Here is a 12,618-nt window from a genome sequence, read left to right as displayed (position 1 = left end):
GATCTTGATATTATATGTAACATCATCATTTATCATTCAATATTTGGAACGAGCCTATATATCTGATTTGTTTAAATTAAGGCACCACAACCTCATCTAATCTTAATCTCAACTACTACTGCTGTTCTAGTTTCACGAAAGACTACTACTTATCCTGAAACTACTAGTCACTAGATTGTTTCTACATTGTTCAAGCTTATAGTTGATACCCTTGTTGGTTTCATTAATTAATATAATATCGTTAGCAAATAGCATACATCATGAAACCTCATTTTCTATTGTGTTGGTTAGCTCATTCATAATTAGGGTAAACAAGGACCTGCTCAACGTCAATACCTCTCGTAAACCACATTTATAGGGAACTCCTTTGTATCTACTACTATTATTCTCACGCTAGTAATGACTCCTTCATTCATGTCCTTGTAACATAGGTTCCAAACATATTACAGTAATCATAAAGCTTGTACCACCAAAAAAAAAAAACTTTTATTTGTAAAACTAATGGTATTTCTTTAGTCTTTACCATAGTGAATGATTCTGGCTGAGCAAAAGCAAGCCCAGCAACTTCCAATAGATTCCCAAGAAGGCAAGCATAGCCAGGAAGATCAATCGCTATATCAGGAGGGAGGACATTAATATGGTCGTTCATGCATAATTTCATCTGATGAAAATAATGACGACTCACTGATGGACTTGCAAAGATCTGCATAATGAAATGAAACCAGCTGAATAAACTTTAGGAAATACAAAAGAAATGTGAACAAATAAAACATAAACTTCACAGAAGCATAAATCTAAACTTCCAAATGAAGATGAACAACTATATGGCACAGATATGAGATATGAGCTGATAATTCATGCAGATCATCCTAAAGATCATTTTACTTGAACTAGCATAGAGCAACTTGATACTTGGTTGGCAAAGTATCCTCCATTGAAACAGCCATGTTCTGGTGGAACATTGTAACCAATTACCTCTTTTAGGTGAGGGAAAAACCGCCATACATATGGAATTGTAAGAATCTGGGAGGGAAAGCAACATTGTGGGTCAACACTTGGGCAAGTACAAGTGTTTTGACCAATATGAGATGTAATTAGTCCAAGCACGCGCTCGAATGAAGATACAACCCTGTTGGAAGCTGGAAAGCTTCTATCCTGCAAAAATTAAGCAGCATCCTGTCACTCTTCAAACTTTAGCAAACACCAAGGCAAGGAGAAATTTGGATTCTTGAGATACTAGTACACCAAAACAGAAAAACAAATGAATAAAGCACGCACAAAAATAAGGTTGTCTATTTGTCTTATTTATATTATCTCCCATCCGAAGAAATATTACGTTCATGTATATTATCCAAAGCATTTGTTGAAGCTCCTAAGCACAAGATAATTGTCCAGAGCATTCCCCCAATATCTTCTCTCCACTCATTTCTCAGATCACATCAAAGTTTACAATCTAGATAGACATTCAAGTCTTTTCTACATACCACAGGGCAGCTTTTTTTATAAGTAAAACTAACAACGAACTAAGAAGGTGCCAAAAGTAACCAATATCTTTTGCAGAGAATGTTTAGAAGTTGTAAAGAATGAGAAAAGAAGAGAGATGGTGGGCAATGAATTGTTTGATTATTTCGTCAAGCGTGTTAAGGATTAAATAGTGTTCACAAGTAATTCTAAAAAGATAAGGAAAGTAATGCTAACGAGGAAAGGAAAGTAATTTTTATTTCGAATTACACAATTAAAAGAACCCCAACCTTCCCTAGATATATAAGGAATGGGATCTTGCCATATTTATAATTTGCTAATTCTTAACATTTCCCCTCAGATTGGAGCGTACAGATTATATTCTCCTAACTTGCCCCAAATATACTCAATTCTGGAGCCACAAATATACTCAACCTCATCTGATGAGTGCTTGACCGAAGTAGCAGATGTTGTCAGAGTAGGCAATGAGTCACTAGGTGGACTTTGTGTACCAGGTTGAGCTTGCAGCTGTAGATGAGATGATAATTGTTGCTTTGCAATCTACCGAAGATGAAGATAGTCTTCATAATCAACACCAATCAAGGAAATATAATGAGATATTCGAACCCTCTTGCATCCAGTTTAGGTAGGATTCCAGTTCCATTAGCCTAAACTACCATTTTAATTTAGGAATAAGGAAAAAAAATTGCTTTTGTGTGAGATTAAGAAGAAAGAGAAGATTGATTTGGAATGAAATAGTCATTATGTTTTAATTGAACTATAGGAATTAAAGGAACTTTTGGATGAAAGAGAGCTTTTCTTTAACCAGAAAAAGAATTAGAGGAAGTAGTACTAGAAGAGCAAGAGAAAGAATTATCAAGTATGGAGAAAGAAATTTAAGAGTAAAGACTCAAAACCCTTGGCTTTGATTTCAGAGTAGGAACTCAAACCTTGGCTCAAGTAAAAGAATTTTTAGACAGGGACTCAAACTCTTGGCTCTAATAGAATTCAAGAGCAGAGGGTGTTGGTCGCATAGAAAGTAGCAGTGCGGGTCACCAAGGAGATAGTGGCACCATAATGGTCGTCGAAGAGATGAATGATGTTTGAATGGAGAGAGGAGCACCAATTGCTGGAGAGAGGAGTTGTGCTAGATACAAGGAAGAAAAAAAGAAGGAAATCATTGGCGGCATCTTGGCCAGCATTGCCCTCCGTTAGCGAAAGCTATTTGGGTTTCTACCAAGATCTTAGAGGCTCCGATACCATGTAAAATATCACAAAAGAAAGAGAAATATTGAGAATGAATTACTTTATTATTCTCTCAAATATGTTGGGGTTTAAATAGCGTTTACAAGTAATCCTTAATTTATATATATATATATATATATATATATATTAACCTACTATATGAAGGTAGTAGGTTAGCATTGTACCCATTTTTTGTTTACCCAAAATATCCCTATTACTATTCTAAATATTTCTTTAGCAGTAAGGACTAAGGACAATTTCGTCTTTTGATACACCAGCATGACCTAGATCTTCCAGCCCTCTTCGTCAAGTTCACCTCTTATTCTATCAGGGACCATCTCGGTTCAGCAAACCGCCATTCTTTTAGCCAATTTCTAGTCCCATTGGGAAAAGTGACGTTTTACACACACTAATTAACAGGTGTTCTTAACCCACCTATCTTCTCTCTTTTCTGTATGAAACCATTTCATTTTGAGAATAATGGTAGAACAAGACCCATTTCCCTCCGCCTGAATTTTGATTACAGAAATTAAATGTTGGGTCTGTTACATGTCTTTTATAATCATTAATATTGACAATAAATCTTAAGAATTCAAACGACTCACAATTAATTTAAAGGAGATAATGGTTTAATTTATGGACAGACTACCAAAATTAAGAAGAGAACGAGAAGGATAGACAGCAAAAGAATAAAACAAAACAGATGCCTCAAGCTGCGCAGATGAAGAGAATAAAATGTAAGAGAAAAGGGGAAAACAGGAATTGGCTTTATTTTTTGGTGATAAGACAAAGACATCCTCTCAATTTATGCATTGATAATATGTTGCTAGGAGCTTTTAAGGAAATTAAAAAATTGATACCATGCTAACCTACTACCTTCAATGTAGTAGGTTAGCAAAGCTCTCTATATATATAATATATCATCTTTAAAACGGCAACGATGCCCGAAGAATGGAGGTCGAGTGTAATGATCCCTCTATACAAAAACAAAGGGGATATCCAGAGTTGCAACAACTATAGAGGTATCAAGTTACTAAGCCACACTATGAAAGTGTGGGAAAGAGTGGTGGAGATGAGGGTGAGGAGAGGCGTGTCTATTTCAGAGAACCAGTTCGGATTTATGCCGGGACGCTCAACTACAGAAGCCATCCATCTTATGAGGAGACTGGTGGAGCAATATAGGGAGAGGAAGAGGGACTTGCATATGGTATTCATCGACTTAGAAAAGGCCTACGATAAAGTTCCAAGAGAGATACTATGGAAATGTTTGGAGGCTAAAGATGTACCTGTGGCATACATTAGGGTGATCAAGGACATGTATGAGGGAGCCAAAACCAGGGTAAGGACAGTAGGAGGGGACTCAGAGCATTTCCCAGTTGGGATGGGGTTGCATCAAGGATCAGCTCTAAGTCCATTTTTATTTGCCTTGGTAATGGATGCATTGACGCGACAAATTCAAGGTGGGGTGCCATGGTGTATGCTTTTCGCGGATGACATAGTCCTGATTGATGAGACTCGTAGTGGAGTTAATGCTAAGATGGAGGATTGGAGACATACCTTGGAGTCTAAAGGGTTTAAGCTGAGTATGACCAAGACAGAGTACTTAGAGTGCAAGTTTAGTGAGACACCTCACGAGGTTGGCGTGGAAGTTAAGCTTGGTGCCCAAGCTATTCAAAAGAGAAGTAGTTTCAAGTATCTTGGGTCTATCATGCAAGGCAGCGGGGAAATTGACGATGATGTCACACATCGTATTGGGGCAGCGTGGATGAAATGGAGGCTCGCTTCCGGAGTGCTATGCGATAAGAAGGTGCCACCACAACTTAAGGGCAAATTCTACAAAGTGGTGGTTAGACCGGCTATGTTGTATGGGGCAGAGTGTTGGCCAGTTAAGATCTCTCACATTCAAAAGATGAAAGTTGCCGAGATGAGAATGTTGAGATGGATGTGTGGTCACACCAAGAGCGACAGGATTAGAAATGAGGCTATTCGGGACAAGGTAGGAGTGGCCTCGGTGGAAGACAAGATGCGGGAAATGCGACTGAGATGGTTTGGGCATGTGAAGAGGAGAGACACAGATGACCCAGTGAGAAGGTGTGAGAGGTTGGCTATGGATGGCTACAGAAGAGGTAGGGGTAGGCCGAAGAAGTATTGGGGAGAGGTGATTAGACAGGACATGGCTCAGTTACAGCTTACCGAGGACATGACCTTAGATAGGAGGCTGTGGAGGACCCACATTAGGGTAGAAGGCTAGTACATAGTATCGTTATTCTTCCCTATTCATAGGCGCACTAGCACATTACAATTCCTTGTACTCTCATTTCTGCTATTTCTGTTACTATTTATTGCTTTCAGTACTTTTGATTACTCTATTTTATCTGTGATGCCTTCGTGATTTATTTTTCTATAGCGCTTTGAATTTTTTTAACTTTATCTGACCCCCTTTTCCGTTTTTTTTTTTTTTTTTTTTTGAGCCGAGGGTCTCTCGGAAACAGCCGTCCTACCTTGGTAGGAGTAAGGTCTGCGTACAATCTACCCTCCCCAGACCCCACGTTGTGGGATTTCACTGGGTTGTTGTTGTTGTTGTTGTTGTTGTATTACATATTCAGTAATGTAGCCCCTATTGTAAAAATTACAACACCTCTTGTTGAGATTAATCAATACTTTTAACAATCAAAATAAAATCCTAAAAAGAGAGAGAAAGTAATCCCAAAACAGGAAGGAAAGTAATTCCTATTTCTGACACCACAGTCATAAAAAAAGAAAGAAACTTTCTAATATATACACACACACACACATGCATATATATATATATATATAATGAATGGAATCTTATATTAATAATTTACTAATTCTTAAGAAGTGTATTGGAAGCATAGGATTGAATAGAGTTGTATGAAAGCCCTGCAATTCAACATTAGTCCAGATTATTAGAAATCTCCATGAATAATTACAAGCTTGTCACACACTCCATCACTTTTTGCTACCTACTTTCTAGCTCCCAATAGTAGAGCACTTTAAGCAATAAAGCTAGTTAACAAAATGTGAAATTAATCCATAACTACAAGCTACTTGGACTCCCTGAAAAACATACTTAAAAACTCATCATTAAGTATAACAAATGCTGTGTCAAGTTGTAAAATAATTTAACTAAATAGCTCTTGTACTTGTAGAAGCAGTCAGAAAATATACAATATAGAGGAAAGAAAGTATCAGCTGAGTTCATGTTGATGTATATTATACCTTGCCAATCAGAACAATTTCCCTAAACAAGGAATATATATTTCTTTGAAGAAGATAGGTGACAGTACTGCAAGCCCAAGGAAGCCCTAAATTAATCAACAATGTTACTGCATCCAACAAGAGTATTGCTGATGTACAGGACTTCTCAGATTCCATAAAAAGTTGATCTCTCAACTTATTCCTGCACGAGCATGGCTCATATAAGTAAAATAAAGACATGAAAGCACTTTTTTAGCGTTCCAATTGGATTTGAGTCCTACAAAAACTGGTGTACTACAGATGTCAAATAAAATAGCTTGTTTAAGAAAATGACACTACAGATGAGTAAACATAGATCAATAACTAGTATAGTAGCACTATCAAAATAAATGCCTACAACTGGAAACCTCATCAATGCTAATTAAATTTCAAGGTTTAGAAGAGTAAAACTCCCTCCCCCCCCCCCTCCCCACCCTCCTTGCTATAAAGAATTCTAAGCAAGCAGCTATAAAGCATGTCATCAAAGTGTCGAAATAATGGAACAATGAAAGACATCATAAAATAGCATAGTATGTAGTTATATGATAGAAAACAAGTGGTGTATCAGAGCGTTCCTCCAATAATACCTACTAACTATGTTAGGGAAGAAGAGAAAGTTGCAAGAGAATACATGTAAAAGTGGGACCATAGCTCTTAAATGAAAAAGGGGACTGGATATCGTGTTAGGGGAGTTAGAGCATTTCGAGGGTCCTAGAGCTTTTGGGTATCGTAGGTGCATAAACTATAAAGGTTCCGGAGGTTTAGGGGTCTATTTGTAAGATGAGGAGGGGAAGAGAGACCGGGGCCAAACGAGATCACGGTGGATTTTTGGAAAAACACAGGCGAGGCCTGTTTAGTGTTATCAAAAAGTAAAAAGCGCAAAAAAGCTCCAAGGTCTGTTGGGGATTTAAGCGCAAAGCGAAAATAAAGCATGAGCTTTAATGAAAAAGGCACAAAAAAAAAAATACATACATACATACATATATATGTCCAAGAGTAATAATTATAAACATGAAGGACAAATATATGAACAAAGAAATTGAAAAAAAAAATTATGATAAAATTGTTTAGTGTCGCCTCTTCAGAAAGGCTCATTGGCAAGATAAAGTATGCCTTAGAACCTTGATGACGACAATGAAGAGCACATTAAGCAAGGAGAAACGCTCAACACGTTTTGATCCTCACTTCAGGGCTTAAGTGTGCTTTAAGCACGCCTTTGACAATACAGAATTGGAGAGGCTGATTGGGTTGCTTAATGTCATATTTGTCATATTTAGGTAAGGTATGCGTACACTCTACCCTTCTAAGACCCAACTTTGTGAGATTTCACTAATGTTATGTTGTTGCTGTTGTTGTTGTGAAAGGGAAGCTCCAAGTGGTCTTTCATAACTCCCATAGCACAAAAAGAATAGAATGAAATGCCAAACACTGAAGACTGAATGATAGCAATATACAGATATGGAATTCAGGTCCAATACGATCGAAAGGAAAGAATTTATTAAAAGACTAATAACATGAAAGAATAGATTTATCCCCTTTTTGGAACTGTTAACAACTATCTATATCTATCTATCTATATATATATATATATATATATATATATATATATTGCACCATAATAGTGCAAAAAGACTTTACAAAAATCTCAACAAGCTTAGGCTACTGCTTCACAAGGATTCTATATACCAACTAGTGATTCAGCCTCCTCAGCATAGCGTTTTTTACACCAATAATAAAACAAAAATATACAGTTCATCATGATTTTCTCCACAAAATTGTATTTATCTTCAAAAGCTCTATAGTTCCTCTCCTTCCAGAAGAATAGATTTATCCCCTTTTTCTTGAATATTATATGTCTTCTACACAAATAGCTTGGTTTTGAACTTTTAAGATAATAAGGTCAACTAACTCTCTTTCTCTGTGTTCGACAGAGACAAAAGTAACAGTGTAACACTAACCAAATGAAGTTCAGGTGCTTCATATGGGAAAGTAAATCAAGAAGAAATGAAGTAGGGTATTGAATTAAACCTGTTTCCATATACAGCCCGAATACAAGCATGAACAAATTTCTTCACTCTGTATCTCACCAAGGCAGGTTTGGAAGCATACTCCGTACCAGCAAAGATGCTAACAACATCCCCTGTAAAATTCATGCACACTGTTAATGCTAATGAAAAGCTTCTAGCAAGCAACTCAAGAGGTTAATAACAGAGAAACTAGGTAATAACATGTAATGATGAACACATTCAAATTAGAGAACAACGAATTAGTTTTGGTAATGCACAAACTTGAACATGAAGATGCTATGCACAAAACATGCACTTAAAGAAACAAGGTCAGTTGGGCAATTCAGATATTAGAAGTATTTGATAAGTGATAATCAGCATAAATAATGAGTTTAGACAGGGCATCACCCTCCATAAAAGCTGGCTAAAGAAAAATTAACTTAAACCATTGAACATACACTTGATTTTTATCATACAACAATACATCAATTATTTAGGAAGGAAACACCGAAAGATATCAAGAATACAAAGAAATACCTAATAATACAATACAGTGCGATTTCAGTGGACTTCCATTGAAAAGTAACTTAAGTTTCACAGATTGCTAAAACCATGCCACCACCACAAGGAGACATGATTCAACACTCCATCAAAGCCCAAAACATTTTCAAGCAAGCATTTGTTTGACGTGATGCAGCATGCTGCTTGACTTCTATCTTAAAATAGTCATCAATTCATGAGTTCCACAGATAGTTTAACCCATATAATGTGAAGTGATAATATTTTCTGCTTAGAATAAAGCTACCATTAATCATCTCTAATTGGTAGACAAAACCAAAATCAAACAGAACTACCCAGCTCCACCAACTCCAAATAGATGAAGGCCTCCATATATGCTACATAAATTGTCCACATGAAATTAGACAAAGCGAGGAAACAAACCGTTATCCCGGACAAACTCTAGTAGCGATCGGCATGTCTCCACAAGGACAGAAACATCAGTAGTGTATGTTGGATTGAAAAAGAAAAGTAGGTGACGCAGAAAATCTGAATCTGGACTGAAGCACTGCCTGAACACACATGGGAAAAAAAAGAAAATAAAAAGCTAATCCTCTCAGATTCTAGAAAGAAGCTCATACAACTTCATGGGATAAGCGCAAAGAAAGGGAAACACCATCAGAGCACCCAATTACATGACCCAACAGGGGAGGGCATTGCATCTAAAGCAACATATTAGAGAACATAAAAGTCATATAAGCAAACCTGTCAACAGAGTGGCAGAGCTCCCCATGAGTTTTCAAGAAATTCTCGCGAACTTTAGAACGTTCAATTTCCACCTCCTTTCTACCTCTGAAGCATTTCTGTATTCAGTACTTATTCAAGTCAAGAAAGAAGTAACAAGTCCTAGCTGATTCTAGCAAGAGAGGATCCACACATAACCCAAAAATAATTGAGTCATATAAAGCCAAAATAGAAGAGACATGCATAGGAAGACAGAGAAAGTGCAAGACACAACATGAACTTGCAAAATGTCATGTCAGATGATCCTTGAAAAAGATTTTCTCGTTTCTATTGGCAAGAGCAACTAAGAACCAAATGTGGTCCATGAATGTCTTTGTTTCAAGCTCCAAGAACCAAATGTGGTCACTGAATGTCTTTGTTTCAAGCTCCAACTGTGGTCACTGAAAAGTTGGAAAAGATTCAGAGGAATGTCATTGGGATGCGGCGGATGGGGCAAAAACATTTCACTTGGTGCAGTGGGAGACTGTCACATCTAAAAAATAGGGAGGCCTTGAAATTAAGTAGCAAATGATTATGAAGGTTTGGGGTGGAGATATAAGCTTTATGTAGGGGGGAGGGGGATAGTTGATAAATATGGAATCACGAAAGGGGGTTGAAAAACTAGAGACCATTTTGTCTTTTGGGTGTGGTTTGAGGATGGAAGTGAGTAAACTTCAAAGATTGTTAGCCTTATTCATAGGCAAGTCAATCCGATGGATAATCCCGATGTTTAGTGGTGAAGCTTGGAAAATAATGGAGTGCACAAAAAGTTGTTTTTGTCGGTTGGTGTTACATGTGTGAGGAGGCGGGTGAGGACGTGGATCATCTTATACATCATTGCGAGCTGTCCATTAGACTATGGTGGGATATGCTTAGATGGTTTGGCACTCTTTGGGCAATGCCAAAACCAGTGACAGATTTGATGTTCAACCAGAAAAGTGGGAAAAGGAGATGAAGGGCTTGGAACTTGATTCCACTTGCATTAATGTGGGTGGCGTGGAGAGAGAAATAAGAGAGCTTTTGCAGGTGTACAGTCGAGTTTCTCTCAGTTGAGAAGTAGTCTCTGTTACTTTCTTTTGGTGTAATCAGAAAACTCCTTGTTATATAGAGGATTAGATGGAAGTTGTAGAGAATCATTATTTGTATATTTTTTACCTTATGGTATATCACTTGTATATAGCCAGTTTGGCCATGCTTATGAATGAAAATACTTTTACTTATCAAAAAAAGAACTCAAAACTTAAGAAAAAACAAGCCCTCAAGGCATTTGACAATTTGTCTGGTGTAAGAAAACTTTTTTTGTAGATATATACCTTCCTACAAAGGATTTGCATACATTTGAGAATAGCCTTCTATTTTTAGTGTCCTTTGTGCACCCATGGATTCTTGTCGGGGCATTCAACTATAGAAGTCATCCATCTAGTGAGATTGATGGAGTAGTATAGGGAGAGGAGGAGAGACTTGTATATAGTGTCCATTGATATAAAAAAAAAACCTATGACAAAGTCTCCAGGGTGGTTCTATGAATAAGTTTAGAGGCCAGAAAGGTACTTGTAGCTTACATTAGGACGATTAAGGACAAGTATGATTAAGACAAGACCCGAGTGAGGATAGACCCGGAATACTTCCTAGTCCTGATGGGATTGCATCAGGGATCAACTCTTAGCCCGTTTCTTTTTTCCTTGGTGATGGATAAACTGACACACCATATCCAAGGAGAGGTATCGTGGTGGATGTTATTTGCAAATGACATGATACTGATTGACAAGACTCACAACGAATTTAACGATAGGCTAGAGGTTTGGAGATAGATCTTGGAATCAAAAGAGTCCAGGTTGAGCAGAACCAAGACAGAGTACTTATTATGCTACTTCAATTATGTAATTCACAAGCCAGATGTAGAAGTGAGGATTGATACACAAGTCATTTCAAGAATAGACTTGTGGGACTGCACTGGGTTTGTTTTTGTTGTAGGAGTCAATTTGAAGAATAGACTTAACCTCAAGTTTTTTAATCTTTCTTGAAATTCAAGAACACTCTTTAAAATTGGTTCTATCTTTAGTTTCAGCTTATTTTGGTATCAAAAATAGCCTTTGTCCCACAAAGGCAGGGGTAAGGTCTACATATATCTTACCCTCCCCACACCCCACTTGAGAGATTACACCGGATATGTTGTTGTTGTTGTATATTTCTTTTTAGCTTCCACCCGTTCCTTGATTTTCTTGAATTTTCTTTGTCAAGTTCTTAGATCCCTAATTTGATTCTTATCGAATAATGCATCATTCAATTCAACAAAGCCATCTCATAAATACTCAAACTCCAGCCTAAGTAGCACTAAATTAATTGGTTATCAATATATCAACCAATATATCAATCAATCAACTGTGCTACAATTCTGAACTAGTTGATAAACCTTAAACAGTCAATTTTTGGCTGCCAATGCCCACATTAAAACTTTTCTCTAACCCAATGATGGTAAAACCATTGTGACAAAATTGAGAAAGCAAATATAAGTTATAGCAAAGCAAAAAACAAATGAAAGCAAAAAGGAAACCTGAATTTTGATGGCAGCAGAGTTCTGCTGACGCAACCAGAGGCGACGATTCCGCTCTAAACGAGTCTGCTCTAGAAGCTTCTGTCGGTCACGTTCCTTGGAGCTGCGGCCACCCAAATCGACTCGCTTCCTCGTCGAAGGATCACCGGAGAAAAACATACTTGAAAAATCACAATAATTCTGCCCTGTCGTCGATGATTGATAAATCCAGATTTTGTTGAATTGATCGGAAAATAGTACTAGCAACAAAAGAGGACTCGGGAAGAAAAAGGATGTAAATTTTACTGTTAGGTTCTTTTCTTTGAACTTAACAGAAGTTTTTTTTCTCCTTAAGAAATGTAAGGAATTTTATTTAGTTAATAGAAGGTTCATCAATACAAAAGTGGAACTAGACTAGTCGGTGTAGTTTCATTCAAATCTTTATCTAGAATATTTGATATAAAGGAATGAGATGCTTCAAAAATATATAGTTGATTAGTAATAATATGTGGATCTTTCGTCTCCTAGCTAGCATGTCAGCTACTAGGTTAGTCTTCCTCGGGATATACTTCAGTGGTGCTCCTTCCAACTATCGGAGTAAAGCCGTGCAATCAGTATAAATATGTGAGTATATGAGGCTATTGCTATATAAGGTATTTAGTAATATGTGAGAATTGGTTTCCACAAGTATTTGCTTAATATTTTTACTTTTTGCTAACATCAGACCATAAAATGCTAAATTTTCAGCATGATAGGTATCTTGTGCTTTAACTTTGCATGTGAAACCGCCAATCCAGAATCCTAGATGGTCTCTTATGAGTCCTCCTATTCCAC

At 37.1% G+C, this 12,618-nt stretch overlaps 1 protein-coding gene across 1 annotated transcript in view; it reads right to left on the bottom strand.

Moving 5' to 3' along the window:
• LOC129887404 (E3 ubiquitin-protein ligase UPL6) overlaps positions 1–12,392 on the bottom strand; it is a 35,338-nt gene extending 22,946 nt beyond the window's left edge. The window contains exons 1-7 of the mRNA XM_055962485.1: positions 11,806–12,392; positions 9,234–9,331; positions 8,913–9,040; positions 7,993–8,104; positions 5,947–6,127; positions 976–1,155; positions 524–703 (exon numbers count right to left, since the gene is read on the bottom strand). Coding sequence (XP_055818460.1) covers positions 524–703; positions 976–1,155; positions 5,947–6,127; positions 7,993–8,104; positions 8,913–9,040; positions 9,234–9,331; positions 11,806–11,964 — 1,038 coding nt within the window. The 5' untranslated portion in view covers positions 11,965–12,392. The remainder of the gene's footprint in view (positions 1–523; positions 704–975; positions 1,156–5,946; positions 6,128–7,992; positions 8,105–8,912; positions 9,041–9,233; positions 9,332–11,805) is intronic.
• Positions 12,393–12,618: the final 226 nt, after the last annotated feature.

This window comes from Solanum dulcamara, chromosome 4 (assembly GCF_947179165.1).
Source record: "Solanum dulcamara chromosome 4, daSolDulc1.2, whole genome shotgun sequence".
NCBI classification, from domain to species: domain Eukaryota; kingdom Viridiplantae; phylum Streptophyta; class Magnoliopsida; order Solanales; family Solanaceae; genus Solanum; species Solanum dulcamara.
Note: the sequence above shows the minus strand (reverse complement) of the source record. Positions and strands in the feature narration are given on the sequence as shown.